Source organism: Trypanosoma rangeli (genome assembly GCF_003719475.1).
Source record: "Trypanosoma rangeli strain AM80 chromosome Unknown Tra_15.4_contig_00423, whole genome shotgun sequence".
Classification (NCBI taxonomy): Eukaryota; Euglenozoa; class Kinetoplastea; order Trypanosomatida; family Trypanosomatidae; genus Trypanosoma; species Trypanosoma rangeli.
Window position 1 is genome coordinate 1 of NW_021706169.1, and position 14,463 is coordinate 14,463.

The following is a 14,463-nucleotide window of genomic DNA, read 5'->3' on the forward strand; positions in this document are numbered from 1 at the left end:
CAGAGATGAGACAAGAAGAGAGAGAAAAAAGAGATGAGCGTGGAAGACATGAGGCACGCGGCGGAGTTGAGTAGTGACGGAGAGAAGAGAGAGGGCAGCCACGCGCGAAACACTGCCGCCGTTCACGCAAAGGGAAAGAGAATGGAAAAGTAAGAGGAATAAACGTGTGTGTGTGTGTGTATATATCAAAAGGGGGAACGACACCTTTCTCCCCAACATCATCAAACAAACAAACAAACAAAAAATAAACAAGAAACAAGAAACAAGTAGGAAGAAACAACTACTACAAAAGGGCTCGCTTTGGAGCCGTATCGCTTGTTTTCCTTCTATTTCCTGTTTTTGTTGTTGTTGTTGTTTTTTTTTTTTTATTCTACACCGAGCTCTCCCGCTGTATCGTAATGTGGGCACACTTATGCGTCTCCCTCACGTGGAAGAAGAGTTATGTCTTCTCTCTCGCTGCTTGCTTGCTTTTTTGTGGGTTGCGCCAGCAGTTGTTAGTTAACTATAAGGGTCTCGCTTTTACTTTAGCTGTAAACAAAGCAAGCACCTACTCATAGCATGTACACATGGCATATGTACAGAAGTACACACACACATAAGTGCGTGTCTCTCTCTCTCTCTCTCTCTCTGTGTGTGTGTGTGATGGGGGGAAAACGGTAAAAAACGTGTATGCATAAATATTCAGAAATACATTAAAAACAGGTGGTGAAAAGAGGCCGGAGAGTGCGAGATGTGATGCAGGATGTGAGGGGGAGTGAGCGCCGTGGAAAATAAAGATAAAACGTGAAAAATACGGAAAAGTAAAAAACAAAAACAAAAACACACACGCAAAGGGAACAAAAGATCAAAAAAAGAGAGCAAAGATGAAACATCTCCCACGAAGTTTAACTCGCCGCAACACAGGCATGCACGCAGAGAGAGAACAAGAAAGAAAGAAAGAAAGAGACGGGAAGGTGGAAGAAAAAAACGCATGGCAGGACAAAAACAACCATAAGACGAAAAAAAAAGACAAAAAAAAAAGAATCCGCCCACAAGCATATACGTATATTTACAAAGAGAGAGTGAAGGGGATGCACACATACGCACATACGAAGCTGTACCGGGTGCTTTCCTGCAAACGAGGGGGCAACGCAGATGAGTCTGCCTGGCTACCACCACCATCACCACCCCGCCGTGACCACACGCCTACGCATCCCGCTTCCTCATCCTTCGCATGTTTTACTTTTCTACTGCCGCCGCTGCCTTTGTTGTTGTGGTTGGTGCCGTTTGTCGTCCCCCCGTCACTCCCTTCGTCCTGAAGCTGCGACCCCCCACCCACCCACCCACCCCACCCCACCCCACCCCCATCGGCGACTCTGCTGCGGGGAAAGGCAAGCGTGCGGGGCGGCGCCGGGCATTCAACAGAAAGAGACAAACCGCTACAATAATTTGTTGAACATTTTATTATTCATGTATTATTTTTATGCATTAGAGGCAACACCCGCCCCCGCTGACGCTGACGGAGTGGAGGAAGATGCGTTGAGAAACCAATACAACAAAGGCGGCGACGCACTGACGATAGACCTTTGAAGAAGCCGATGTTGATGACGACGCCCACACGCATATACGCACGTACACACACACACAACGAAAAGAAAAAAAAATCACATCAAATCAGTGGCAGAAAAAGGTAAGGCAAATAAATGCTCCCGGCGGCAAGAAGAAGACCGGGCGGAGAGAAGTCCCGTGGGTCTCGCAACGACACAGAGCCATGCATGGACGCACATACACAACGCCGTATCTCAAGTAATCTCATGTGAGTAACGCGATCAGCAGAATACGAAAAACAACAAACGTGCGCATCTGCGTGGATGTCCTTAAGGGAGGGTCAGTGTGCAGCTGCGTCTGTGCCTGTCTCGCCTCTCACCACACACCAGCAACGAAGGAAAACCCAACAGTGTTGCCAGTTTGACCGTCTTGCCCTGCACATACACACGCAGATGCACACGCCTCGAGGTGTAAACAGGCAGCTACAGCTATTCGTGCATACCGCTGCTGCAAAGACCTCCGTCTCCTCTCACGCCGCAGTTTTGATTTGTAGGGGAAGAAGCGAAAACAGGGTAACGTCAGCAGGCCAACGAGACAAAACGACCCAAAATGCAGCGTACAAGAAGAAAGACTCGCACCGCACTCAAACAGGAACAATAAAGACAAAAAAGAGGGAAACAGTGGGAAAAATGGGACGAAAGGGTGAGAAAGTGAGTACACAAAAAAAAAAAAAATGCGGTGACGTCAACGCGGAGATGCCACGTATACAGACACACACATACATTGAAGCAAATTCTCACCTTTTTTTTTCCTTCTCTTTTGTTCCGGGGCGCGGGTGGTGGCTGTTGGGACCACCACACCCGCCGGAGCCCCCCCGCGCGGAGGGAGTTCGTGCTATCAGTGGAGTACGCGGACTGCTGTGGGGGAGAGAGAGAGAGAGGAAGAAGGCAAATCAAACATGACACGAAAACTGCATGCACGCTGCTCTTCAACATGGTATTTTCTTCGATTTGCGTTTTCTTCTGCGTATTATCATCACTATTATTATTGCTTGTTTGCTTGCATTGGCGGGGCGTCGCTGCTCGCTCCCGAGTGCTGCGCCGTGACATGCAACGTGGCGTCCCTGAAAAGAAAGGCGCAAAGCACCTCCTGAGCGAGGCCATGAAGACATAAACAACACGCACGCACATCAATCAAACTTTTGCTTTTAATTTATTTACCCCCTCGTCAGCTGGCCCTCCCCCGCCGCTTCTCACCTCCTCTGCACGGGCACACACACACACCACAACATTTAATTAACCCCGTTGTTTCACCCGTCTCCAAGGCCGTTGTTCCTTGCTTGCTTATTGGCTGCTGTTTTCATTGCCTTCCCTCCCGAGACCTTCCTTCCGTATTTGTCCCGCTTATTTTGCTGCTTCATATGGATGCTCATGTCCGCGTGCATGCACAGCCCCTTCGCTCCCTCCCCTCCGCAGCCCGCATCGTCACACGCCCCAACGCGCAGCTCGTGCCACCGCCAAAAGGCAGAGACGTGCAAAAAAGACGGGCAAAGGCAGAATAACGACAGCACAAAGAAAAACATCGTGAGTTTCCCCATCCACCCCTCCCTCCCTCTCTCTCTTTCCTTCTCTCTCTCTCTCTTTCTCTCTTATCAATCTCTCTTTCTCAATCTCTCTCTATCTCTCTCTCACGGGAACAAGAAAACTACCATGCCCAACCCACACAGAATCATAAATACAAACACGGTCATGTGCAAAACCTGCTTCTGTGGCAAGGAGCCAGCGGGAATAGGAAGAGACTTCCTTGCCCTTTCAACACCGCCGTTTCTGCGTCTCTTCGACAGCAGACTAAGTAGCGGTGCTGACTCCTGCGAGGTCGTCGACTGTGGACGCCGCACACTCGGTGCGCCAACGTTTTTGCGTCTTTTTGTTCTTGCGGTGGATGCCACCAAGGACGCGGAAGAGGTGCGGGTGGTGGCCGCTCTCTCCGTACGTTCATGCCATCTTGCCTCTACCCCACCGCTCTGCCCCTCAAGCTCCACAGCTGCCACCTCCGCACCCGTCGCAGTCGCATCTCTCAAGGTTCCCTCCTCAGCTGAAGGTGTCCCCCTCATCTCGCTTGCCTCTTCTTCTTCTTCTTCCTCTTCCACTCCCCCCGCCTCGCTCGCTGCATTGCTTGTTCCGCTAATTGCCTCCCGTGCGATCTCCGAGGATACAATGTAGTCAATTTCCAGGCCAGAGCGTGCCTTCTTCTCTGCCTTCACAAGGTTTGTGCGGGCCTCCAGGCAGGGAGCCAGTACCCCTTGACACAGCTGGCAAGTGAAGCACAGATCCGTGACCCGTTGGCGCCCCCATGCAACCGCTGCCCGCAGCTTTGCAAGCGTGTCGTCTATGAGTTGGCGTACCTCCGCAAGCGCTGACGAGGAGCCCCGCAGCACAACGCCGGTGCCGTCATTGTCGTCTTTGTTCTTGTCGAGCGCTCTTTTGCTCGCTGTATTGGTGGCCCTGTGAGCTTCCAGCGCAAGACCTCTCGCTCCACCGAGAAAGAGGAAAGCGCCGTTCTTTCGCTTCCGTGCATGCTTTGTGGCTGCGACGCCGCTTCGAATTTGCTTTCCGTCGTTACTGACGCTTACAATTGTCACCGGCTCGGCACGCAAACGTTCTTCAAGTGCTTGAATCTCCTCTGCCGCCCCCTTGACGCAGTCGTCAAAGGTGGCGTAGCTGCTGCTGCCCCTGCACCCACAGTTTGTCAGAGTTTCTATGGCCTGCTGAAGTATCGCGTCTTCGCTCTCGCCCCCTGCGGTTGTCCCGAGAAATGCAGAAAGAAATGCTAAAGCCCCTGTTTCGTCCTCACCGTCGCGTCTGCTGCCTCCCCGATTCCTCCTGCGCTGTGGCGGTATATCCGTCCCGGATACAAACTGAAGCAGCAGAGAATATAACTGGCATTGAAGCCCCTGATGCAGCTCCATGCCTTGCCGCCCGCACTCCAAGAGTTCCTGCATTAATGATAGAATGGTCTGCTTGGTCTCATCAAGGAAGAATTCCTCTTCCTCCTCCTCCTCCTCCTCCTCCCCTCCCTCCGCGGAGGGCTCTGCCACCACCTCCTCGCCAGCCTTTTCAGAAGAGCTTGAGATGGGGTAACCGTCTTTGTTATTATCCTGCACTAAGGAGTTTCTGCCGTTGCAGCTAAGCTCCTCACTCACGCTGCGGCTGTCCTCGTCCTTGACGCTCCCAAAATTTTGACTGTCTACGGCGTGGAACTCGTGAGAGGTTAAGGACCGTGTGAGCATGCAGTAGGGGTTATGCTGCGTCTTCACCTTGCCCGTTGTCGGTCCCGTTGCCACGCACGGTGAGAGGGGCTTCGGTGACGGCAGCAATAGCTCCCACGTCTCCTGCATCTGTTCCCCCGCCTTAAATACCACCTCGCCGGTGCGTTGCGACCAGGCGCAAATACGACCGTCTGCGCCTACCTCGCCCACCTCTATCATGCTTGCCCCCTGCACAGCAAACCGCACCGGCAGAAGTGATGCCAGCGCCTTATACGCCAATATGTCTGAATTCCAGCGCGGTGTATCACCTGTGCGGGCACGCGTGGCGCGCACAACTGTATGTATCAAAATTGTAACGTTCCTTCCCCTCACCTCATCCTCTTCAGCGGTTTTGCCTTCCTCTCCTGCCACAACGCCAAGCGGGGCTTCATTGTCCTCTATCCCCACCTTAAACACAATGGACGTGGGGGGCTCCAAGGCAGTCCCCAAAGGCAACAGAAAATGATGCACGGGTGTAAAGCCCCTCTTGATGCATCCGCAGGCGCAACAAAGCATCTCCTCATCCACGCATTCGTCTCCCAGAGAGGGAAAAGAGTTTACGCGTTGCAGTACATCATCACTGGTGGATATGAGAACAGAACACCCAGCATCAGACATCAGCTTCAAGCATGCGTCGTGAATGAGTTTGCGCAGTAGACGCGCGCACATACGACGAGACCGCAAAAACTCCCCCAGTGCAGCATGAAGATCAGTAGACTCTACCTGCTCTTCACCGTTAGTACGTTCTGGCAAGGGCGTATAGACAATATGAATCGGAATGTGTGCACGCACCTCATGATAAACGCCATTGCAGCAGTGACCTTTTGAAAAGGGCATAATACAATGTGACAGGTTGGTTGGAAAGAAACTGACACTTACGCCCTTGCGCGCGGTGGGAGAAACAAGGCTGGCGCTTATTTGGCTCCATGTATGCAGAATAGACGCAAAGTGGTTAACTCTAAGGGCATGCCAACCCGTTGTGGCGTCTGAGGAGGGAGCGGAGGCAAAGATCCACTCAAATGGGCAGAGAAGCCTAGATTTCGTGAGGATGCTGACCTGAGTGCCACGTGAGGATACCCCTTCCCCCAATGTTTTGTTGACGCCAGACCCATACGGAGTGGTTCCATACACATGGCTTATAAACTCCTCCAGAGACAAATCATCCACGAAGGACGCAGAGGCGTCATTGCCTTCCTTGTCGTCCTTCGTCGCACCTGCATCCCCCCCACGGTCCCAGAAAAAGAGAAGCATCGATGTCAAGGAACTGGGTGTCGCCATGTGCTTGCCACGTTACTCACCGATATTGATCTTGTTGTTGTCCCTTTTTGTATTTTACGTATGCGGGAGTGCCCTGTTTCCTCTTTCCCCCCTCACCGTTGTGACGGTTGCTTTCGTGTCGCCGCGCTCCAATTGGAAACGCAAGCAGTGAAAGATGAAGAGGTGACTAAAGGAAAAAAGCGGAAAAAAAGTCCCTTTCACCCCTTGCCGTCAGCCCACTAATCTTACGCTTTAAATACCACGATTCTTCAGAGTGTTTGCTATGCTTCTGCTACTATTCTTCCTTCCTACGCACAAAGGTGTATATATATATGTGTATGTATGTGTTTGAGCACCGATGTATCCACGTGCCTTCTTCCTTCCTTTGGAGGAGGCGACGCCAAACGAAACTATCCCCTTATCCCCCCGCTGGGTCCCGTGTTAATTGGCTCTTCTGCCGTTGATGTCGCTGCACTTCCCCTGCCGTGTGCAGCCGTCAAAAATTCGGCACTCCACGTGCGCGTAGGGGAGGGAGATGAGGGGTTTGCGCAAGCGTAAACTGCGCGACCGTCGCCACCACAACCGGCACGCGGTGTTGCTTGTCTGAGGACAATGGGGGTCCTCCTCTTGCCTGTGTTCCCGCCCGCACGTCACCCGGTCTCCGTCTCGCCCGGGGTGTCCGTTTGTCTCGCACAATCGGCCCGCGTTGCAGATGCCAGTATGAGTAGGGGGAAGCAGTCAGTCAGTCACAGAACAAAAAAAAAAAAGAAACAAGCCTGTGCGCCGCTTCTGGCCCAAAGTGAAGCAGGTAACAGAAGAAAAAGCAGAAAGAAATAAGAAAGGGGAAAAAAAAACTACAAATAAGAACAAAAAAAAAACACATTGAAAGCTGCGCTCAAAGCGCAAGAAAAGAGGAAGGGAAAAAGACAGCGCGTGAAGCGCAGTGTGAACCTGGCCGGGGGGGGGCAACAGAGAAGTCAACGGAATTACGAGCATCTCTCGCCCTGCGACTCCCTTTCCTCCTCCGCGGATCATCGCCTAACACCCAGCACCTCCAGTAGCAGCGGCGGTTTGCCAGGGGAATGCGGCGTCATACGTCACACACCCTCCGCTGCCACGTGCGGGGTCGTCTATGGTATCTTTCTCCGCACCTTCCTTTTTTTTACCTTCCTTTTTCTTCTTGACTTTCACAGTCTCTTTCTCTCTCTCTCTTCAATTTCTTTCCTTTTTCTGCCTCCAGACGCGTCACTAGTAAAGGCGGGGAGCCAGCAGCCTGTTCTTCTCCACCACGCCCATCATGCCGCCCACCCAAACCTGCCGATCCTCCTCCGTTAGGAATGACACGGCCACATCGCGGCTTTCAAACTGAAAGACAACGCACATGCCTCGCGCGACAGGACGCTGACTGTGGTCGACAACGATCCCTTTTTTGCGCCGAAACAGTTTGAGAAACTGGCCGCTGGTATCTGCAAGAAGGATATGCACACCGAGGAGACTAAGCAGGTTTAACACCGTGACGGGTTTTTTATCCTTCGCGGTGGAGTACCACACCAAGTGCGGCGTAAGCACCTCCTTCCCGCGATACTCCCCAAGATAATCCTCCACACGAAAGAAACGCATGTGCGGGCGCCCATCTTCCACGTGTTTGCAGAGTGTCGAACCACGGCGTAGAAGTGGCATAAGCTCCTTCAGTGGCCGCTTAATGATGCCGCTGCCGGGTTCGTGCGGGGGCTCCATAGAAAGCAGAGTACCCCCACTCAGGGCACTGGCGTTGGCGCCCTCAGACGTCAGGTACTCCAGCGGTGTACGGGACTGCAGTGGTGGATGAGAACGACCGGATGGCGTTCCAGCGGCAACCCCGCCACCGCTGGCCACTGCCGCATGGGGCCGCCATACCTGCTGTGGAGGTGTTTGTCTGGATGTGGCGCGCTGGATCTGGCTGCTGGACGGTGGCAATGACTGTGGGAGCGGCACAGGTGCCGTCGCCTCCATCCCTTCCTCAGATACTTCTCTTGTTCTTGTTGGCAGTTCACTGTCGCTGAGTGCACCCACCACGCAATCCACCGGAGGATCCTGCTCTGTAAACCCGGCACGACCCACACCCGCCGCATCCCTCGCACGTCGCACGGCGCGGTAGGCATCAACATAGAAGCACTGCACAAGATCCAGCACGTCCTCCGGCGTCATCGTTTCGATGCCGCGAAGAGACTCCTGTGGCTCGAGGGCATAGTTATTTTTCAAGTAAAAAAGCATAGACCGCAAGTTGTCCTCGTGTTTTGGGTACGGAAACACGTCCTGCGGGTGTGTCCTCTCACCGGGCAACTTCCCTGATGATGGCGGTAATCCATTCAACGTGGACTGACGCATTCCAGAGCCCACATACGCTGTGACAGACGCGTTCAACCTATCATCAGGGGAAAGATCACTCCCCAGAGTACGATGCTGACTTACACCGCCTCCCTTGAGTGAGCTAGTGTCACGATTTGTCGGGGGTGCCTTGCCCCCACGCGTGTGACTTCTCTCCTCACCTTCCCCACTCTTCTCGACACCGTCGCCGTAGTATGTGTCGTTCCCTACCAATCCCTCACTGTGGGATGTTCCGTGATTACGGCGGTGAGGGTAGTGATGGTCGTATTGCGATGCATCCGCGTCAAGGACCAACCTGTCTTGCAAGTCGCCGTTAATTCGCCCCAAGTGCCTCACAGCGTCCCGCTGATATCCTGGGTCCGTGCCGCCTGCCTCTCGCCGCCACTCTTTACCAGTTGTCGCGGTATTGCGGCGTGGCGAAGCGCCTTCCCACCCGCCAGTGGACGCGCCCTTCATGGCCACGGCCGCATCCTGACGCTGTTGCTGCTGATGGTGCGGCAGCGGAGGTCGCCCAGAGGGGTCAGAGACAGTGGAGCTGTACTGCAGACGCAGTGGCTCATGAAAGGAGAAGGTTGCATCCCGTGCTGTCTGCTCCCGCGGTGTGCGGTGCTGTTCGGTGTGCAGAAACTCCTCTCCTCGCAGCGGGGAAGATGGATGACGGCTGAGACCGCCGCCATCACCGCTTCCGTGACGAGGCGCACGTGCCGACGTCGGTGTTTGATCATGTGACTTGCCGGGGGAGACCGCTCCTCGCGTGCGCCGTGTCCCCCACTCGCCGTGAACCACGGAGGCCGGCAGCACCCCTGCAGCCACGGCGCTGCCCATTTGAGATGTGGACGATGCGGGACGCTGCCGGGTGTCAGGCGCAGCGTCCCCTAGATAGCGTCGCAGGTAATGGATTGAGTCCTCCACCTCCGCAGAGCGCCCATGCGGTGTGCGATTCCACCGGCTCATTTGCTGCGCGTGAGCACCACACCTCGTCTGGCGACTTCCCCTTCCCAAGACAAACAAAGAAGAAAGAAAGGAATGCAGGGCAAAGGAGCGAGAGAAAGAAAGAAAAAAAAAACGAGCACGTGAGCGACCGTAGAGAAATAAACTTGCACGCAGAGAGAAAGAGGCGCACACCCGCTGCAGACGCCTGAAACGGGGTGCGAGTCAGACAGACAAAGGCATGAGGAGGAAAATCAGTTCAAAAGCCGAGACCAAACAAACAAACAAACAAGAAGGAAAAATAGAAAAAAAGGAGTAAAGCAAACCAGGTACCTTGTCATCATCATCATCAAGAGTAGCAGCAGGAGCAAGAGCAAAAATAAAAATAAAAATACAGAGAGGCACAAAGAGAGAGTGAGAGAAACACAGAGGCATCCACGGTACACCGCACCGGAGCACGCCATCCAGATGCAGGCATGCCTGCGAATGCATCACACATGTGAAAAAAAGCGTCACAGGCCTTCACCGCTCAAACCTTTCTCCAGTCGTCAGCAAACGGATACCGGCGACTAGAGAGAAGCCATAAAAGGTTACTCTCAGCCCTTCTCTCTTCTTCCCACTCCAGCCCTCTCTATCTCAAACAGACACATATGGTTCCTTTCCATTCTGCAGCCCCGACAGGCCCGATGTACGCCGTCGCCTCTGTTCCGTTTTTCTTTCCCGTTATTTTTGTTTTCTTTTTTTATTTGCTTTCTCGTTTCATCCTTTTTATTCTTTCGTTCCTTCTTTCTTGTTGCCGTTTTTCTCGTTTTTTTTTTTGCCTCTGCTTTTTCACTCTTTACCTCTCCCTCTGCTTATTGCTGATGTCGCTGCCGTACCCGCCCACGTGTTCCCCCCTTAGTTTTGCATATAGTACGTGATTGGGCACCATCCACGAAACATCCACTACAAAATTCCCTCTCGTCCCTCGCATAGAGACAAATACCACCAAAACAATAACGAAAAGGAAAGGAGGACAAAAAAAACAAACAAACAAAACACCTATTCTGCCTCCCTCCCACACACACACATACAGACACATACACACACACACACACACACACCGATTGCCAAGACCGTGTGCCGCCCCCTACTTGCGACGCACACAACCGCTCAGCTTGTGACGCTTCCTAGCGTGAATAGCGCCGTTGTGGCCACCATCCTTACCAGGGCAAAGAGGCCCCCGCGGTACAACCCCGCCGGCCCCTCCGTCCGCACAATGTGGCGGACACAATGCATGCTTGAGGAATAACGGAGATCGTCTTCCGTTGCCGCTATCATCATGCGCCGCCTCACAGTATCTATGGGGTGAAGACAGAGTGTTGAGAGCGCCGACACGGTGAGGCCCGTCCCTACTTGGACTGCCACTGTGCCATAGCTGCTATCAGGTGTCTCAGGGAGGACGAACGGCTCCATAACTTTCAAAATACCATTGTGAACAGTTTGATATAGAAGACTACCAAACACGTACAGGCCTAAACCCTTGTAGAGCAGGTGTGGAGTTTCACTCAGTATGGGCTGAGAAAAAAATGCCAAACTGTGGCGGTACTCGTACGAGGCACCACGGAATGGTTTAACGTCGACCGCAAGCCTAAACCGCGCGAAGTCAAGTGGGTAAGAGACCATCGACGCCGCAAGCGCACCAGATATGTGCGCCGCGTAGAGTGAGACGGTATACGTCGACACCGAATAGTGCGGGCAGGCATTAAATACAAAGGATTGCGTGGGGAGTGCGATAAATATCTGTGCAATTGTGATTGGCAGCAAGGAAACCACCTGAATCAAATTACCCCGCCAAAAACTACGGTAGCCCTCAACAGAGGCTAAGTGACGCATACAGTGCCCCGCCCCGCGAAACGATCCATCTAATGTGCCTAGTCGCTGTAGTTCACCTTGGCACTGCAGGATGAACTTTACACGATCAAGAGGGGCAATGATGGTGCGGCCGATGGTGCCGCTCAGCCAGAGTAGCTGTATGTTCTCCACCGAGACGTAGTAGTCCTCCGGCGCTAACGCGCCCCCCGCGGGAAGCGTAGGGCATTCGTCGCATCCCAGCTGCTCCCCTCGCAGCGGAGACGGCGGGTTGGTATCCGCCATGCGTGGGTTGTTCACCTACGGCGCCAAACAACAAAGTGAAGACGACCACGCAGAAAAGAGAGAGGAAGAAGTGGCGCCCGCGCTGTGCCCCTCACGCCCTCCCACTGCTACTGTTGCCCTGTCTGACTTCCTGCTGCCGCCTTGGCACGCCTCCCCCGTCCTCTGCTGTCCGTCCCTCGCCCCGCTTTTGTACTCCCTCAGCAGCCGGCTAGACGCCCGCACACAGACAACCCGGCGCGGTGCGCCCTCCGACACAACCTCTGCCTCCTTCCGTGTTGTGTGTTTTGTTTCCTTCTTTCCCCTCGCCCCCCCTCCCTTCCTCGTGCCTCTCCAACCACGCAGAGAGAACAAACTGCAGGGAGAGAAAATGGCTACGCAACACCACAAATACATGGCAACAAGAATAAAACAAAAACAAAAAGAGAGGAGAGAGTGAAGAGTGGAGAGGGGAGAGCAAGACAACAGACGCGCGGCAGCCATTAAAAACGGCAACACAAGAAGGAGTTACTCTATTCTATTTTGGTAGGAGAAGGGTCCAGAAGCTCCCCCAAAGTTTCTTTACCTCGCTGGTTTCATTGCTTGCGGCCGTTGTGGTCGGCGGACGGCAACGACCGGGCCTGCGTGCACAAGTGGGGCGGACGCCAAATAGCACGCCTGCATGATTCCCCACGTCACCCACTTCGCATCGTTCCGCAGGCACGTAGCAAAAAGCACTGGCGGCAACAGCTGAGGCCCAGCACCCACACACACACACACACACAGAGGGAAAAAAGGGAGGGAGAGAAGGCAAAGCAAGCCGAGCAATGCACCTACCCAAAGTCAGTGAAATGCAATGCACACACAGAAACACCCAACGCATGTATGTCCACTCGCATATTTAAAGAGGCTGTGCGTGGGTGAGCAGGAAACGCTCACAAAAGAGATACCGCTTCAATCATTACATGTTGGGCGCTTCCACTCACATGGGGCTCAACATAAAGGCAATAATAATAGCAGTAATGATACTACTTTTGAACTGAAGGAAAAAAAAACAGTAAAGTTTTTTTTTTTTTAAATAAAATAAAAAAAAAGGAAAAATTGTAGAGAACACAGCCAAGCAAAAACAATACAATTATCCCCCTTTCCTCCACCTCCACCTCCTGCACGCCATACCTGCTCCCGTAGAGGTGCTGCTGCGTTGGGGAAAAGAGAAAGCGGGAAGCACGAAACAAAAAGACAAAAAAGAAGGCGCCTTGCCGGCGTTGCATACAACGCCCTTCACTTGTGCCGCTTCTTGTAAATCATCACAAACACCAGCACTGCCAGCGCCACTACGCATATCCCAAAGAGTGAAAGAAAGCACCGATCACCTGCCAACTGGCGATAGAACCACTTTATCTCACGTGCCGCGCGATCAAGTCCTCCGTGCAGGTTCTGAAGCCCCTCATCCACCTGATACATCTGCTCAGCCTGCTGCTGCAACGTTTTGAGGGTTTCATGGCCTCCTTCCTCTGTAACGTGCTGCAGTCGCTCTGCCCGTTCTAAAGAAATTATCGCGTCCCTCTGCACATTTACGGCAGACTGGAGCACCTGTTTAGAGTCTGTAAAACCCGTCCCATCTGGCCCGCCGGTTCCTATCAACTCCTCCTCTTTCCACTCCGTGTATGTCTTCTCCCGTGGCACCGTGCGCTTTGGATAAATCTGTTGCTTCATCTCACCATCTAAGGAACGCACCCTCCCATCTGCCTCGTGGCAAATTTTCTCGTATTGAGCCCGCGTAGCCGGGTCCTGCGTTCGGCGCACCTCGGCACGCAGGGTACTTATTTTGCCACGAGCCTCTCGCATGATGGGGCGTGCCGCAATTTCCGCGGTTTTCTTCTCCAGCAATGTTTCCGCAATGATCACAGCCTCCGTCGCCTTTGAAAGTTGGGCTAACGCCTCATTGATCTCGTCTGCTAATATGGTGAGAGCACTCTTCATGGTCCCTGCCTCTGCGTACTACTTATTGCCCCTGTAGCCTCCTACGGCAATGCCAGCAGCAGCAGCAGCAGCAGCACCAATGCGTGTGGGGCACAGTTCAGCTGATGTAGTCCTGCGTTTATGCCGCCTTTCCCCTTCCGCCACGCCTCACTCCCCTAATCACCACCTGACAGACGCAACCTTTGGCCTCACTTTACCTCCTTATTTCCCTTCCCTTCGCCTGAGCCCCCCTTTTTCTTCTTTTTCTTCTCCTCCTTGCCTTTAGCTCCGACTTCTTTTCCGCTCCCGCACGAGACCCCTGACACCACGCCGCTGCACACCCAAACGAAAACAAAAAAAAAAGAACCAGAGGGAGAAAGAACCAAACCGAAACAAGCACGCCTCATATTATTGTACTGCAATTGAAGGAGTAAAAGGATCCACCCCTCCCCCCTCCCCCCAGCGTGGAAGTAGGAAACGTGAGGAGGGTAGCACATGTACCAGCACATGCCAATGCCAAATGTTAAACGAAAAACAAAAGCAAAAAGAATGAACAATGGTCATGGCTATCAAAGGAAAAGAAAAAAGAAAAAAAGGTAAACTGCCCAGAGCAAGTATCCTCTTTTTACACGACGGCGGCGGCATCCTTGCCAGCGTTGCGAGCACGCTTCTTGCGGAGTTCGGCACGTGAACGCAGCGAGAGCTGCAGGCCTCCCCACTGGCGACGGATGACGTCGCTGCGGGCCAGGAAGCGTGCGTTCACGGAGCGAACAAGATTCTTCAGAGCAGCCTCGTCCTCGGCGTTCACGTCTGTAATCGCAACGCACGTGGCGGTCTTCTGGCCGATCGCGTCACCGAGGCGCGCCTTGTCCTTCACAATCGCGTACGGGACCTTATTGGCGCGGCACAGCGTGGGCATCCAGAGCACCAGCTCGATGGGGTCCACGTTGTTCGCAATGATCACAAGGCGCGCGGTCTTCTTCTCGATGGTGCGGGTCACC

General features: G+C 53.4%; 5 protein-coding genes across 5 annotated transcripts, besides 19 other annotated features; all 5 read right to left on the bottom strand.

Annotated features, from left to right (window-relative positions):
- Positions 1 to 222: 222 nt before the first annotated feature.
- Positions 223 to 280: a sequence feature (A-rich).
- A 35-nt stretch (positions 281 to 315) lies between these two features.
- Positions 316 to 365: a microsatellite.
- Positions 366 to 606: 241 nt separating this feature from the next.
- Positions 607 to 629: a microsatellite.
- Positions 630 to 803: 174 nt separating this feature from the next.
- Positions 804 to 851: a sequence feature (A-rich).
- A 62-nt stretch (positions 852 to 913) lies between these two features.
- Positions 914 to 1,023: a sequence feature (GA-rich).
- A 285-nt stretch (positions 1,024 to 1,308) lies between these two features.
- Positions 1,309 to 1,344: a microsatellite.
- A 250-nt stretch (positions 1,345 to 1,594) lies between these two features.
- Positions 1,595 to 1,626: a microsatellite.
- A 1,588-nt stretch (positions 1,627 to 3,214) lies between these two features.
- TraAM80_08497 (uncharacterized protein) lies at positions 3,215 to 6,112 on the bottom strand (the record flags this gene model as incomplete). The annotated part of the gene is made up of 1 exon (XM_029385247.1): positions 3,215 to 6,112. The coding sequence occupies one exon, from the start codon at positions 6,110 to 6,112 to the stop codon at positions 3,215 to 3,217; it is 2,898 nt and encodes a 965-aa protein (XP_029234901.1).
- A 1,130-nt stretch (positions 6,113 to 7,242) lies between these two features.
- Positions 7,243 to 7,284: a microsatellite.
- Positions 7,285 to 7,303: a microsatellite.
- Positions 7,304 to 7,323: a microsatellite.
- A 16-nt stretch (positions 7,324 to 7,339) lies between these two features.
- Positions 7,340 to 9,412, bottom strand: TraAM80_08498 (uncharacterized protein; the record flags this gene model as incomplete). Its single annotated transcript, XM_029385248.1, has 1 exon — positions 7,340 to 9,412. The coding sequence occupies one exon, from the start codon at positions 9,410 to 9,412 to the stop codon at positions 7,340 to 7,342; it is 2,073 nt and encodes a 690-aa protein (XP_029234902.1).
- Positions 9,413 to 9,463: 51 nt separating this feature from the next.
- Positions 9,464 to 9,527: a sequence feature (A-rich).
- A 134-nt stretch (positions 9,528 to 9,661) lies between these two features.
- Positions 9,662 to 9,714: a sequence feature (A-rich).
- A 386-nt stretch (positions 9,715 to 10,100) lies between these two features.
- Positions 10,101 to 10,180: a microsatellite.
- A 196-nt stretch (positions 10,181 to 10,376) lies between these two features.
- Positions 10,377 to 10,428: a sequence feature (A-rich).
- Positions 10,429 to 10,446: 18 nt separating this feature from the next.
- Positions 10,447 to 10,491: a microsatellite.
- Positions 10,492 to 10,540: 49 nt separating this feature from the next.
- TraAM80_08499 (mitochondrial carrier protein) lies at positions 10,541 to 11,524 on the bottom strand (the record flags this gene model as incomplete). Its single annotated transcript, XM_029385249.1, has 1 exon — positions 10,541 to 11,524. The coding sequence occupies one exon, from the start codon at positions 11,522 to 11,524 to the stop codon at positions 10,541 to 10,543; it is 984 nt and encodes a 327-aa protein (XP_029234903.1).
- Positions 11,525 to 11,944: 420 nt separating this feature from the next.
- Positions 11,945 to 11,978: a sequence feature (GA-rich).
- A 283-nt stretch (positions 11,979 to 12,261) lies between these two features.
- Positions 12,262 to 12,285: a microsatellite.
- Positions 12,286 to 12,781: 496 nt separating this feature from the next.
- Positions 12,782 to 13,483, bottom strand: TraAM80_08500 (putative QA-SNARE protein; the record flags this gene model as incomplete). Its single annotated transcript, XM_029385250.1, has 1 exon — positions 12,782 to 13,483. The coding sequence occupies one exon, from the start codon at positions 13,481 to 13,483 to the stop codon at positions 12,782 to 12,784; it is 702 nt and encodes a 233-aa protein (XP_029234904.1).
- Positions 13,484 to 13,536: 53 nt separating this feature from the next.
- Positions 13,537 to 13,562: a microsatellite.
- Positions 13,563 to 13,713: 151 nt separating this feature from the next.
- Positions 13,714 to 13,740: a microsatellite.
- Positions 13,741 to 14,087: 347 nt separating this feature from the next.
- On the bottom strand, positions 14,088 to 14,463 carry TraAM80_08501 (60S ribosomal protein L7a; the record flags this gene model as incomplete). Its single annotated transcript, XM_029385251.1, has 1 exon — positions 14,088 to 14,463. A coding segment is annotated over one exon (376 nt), but the record flags the coding sequence as incomplete, so codon positions are not given.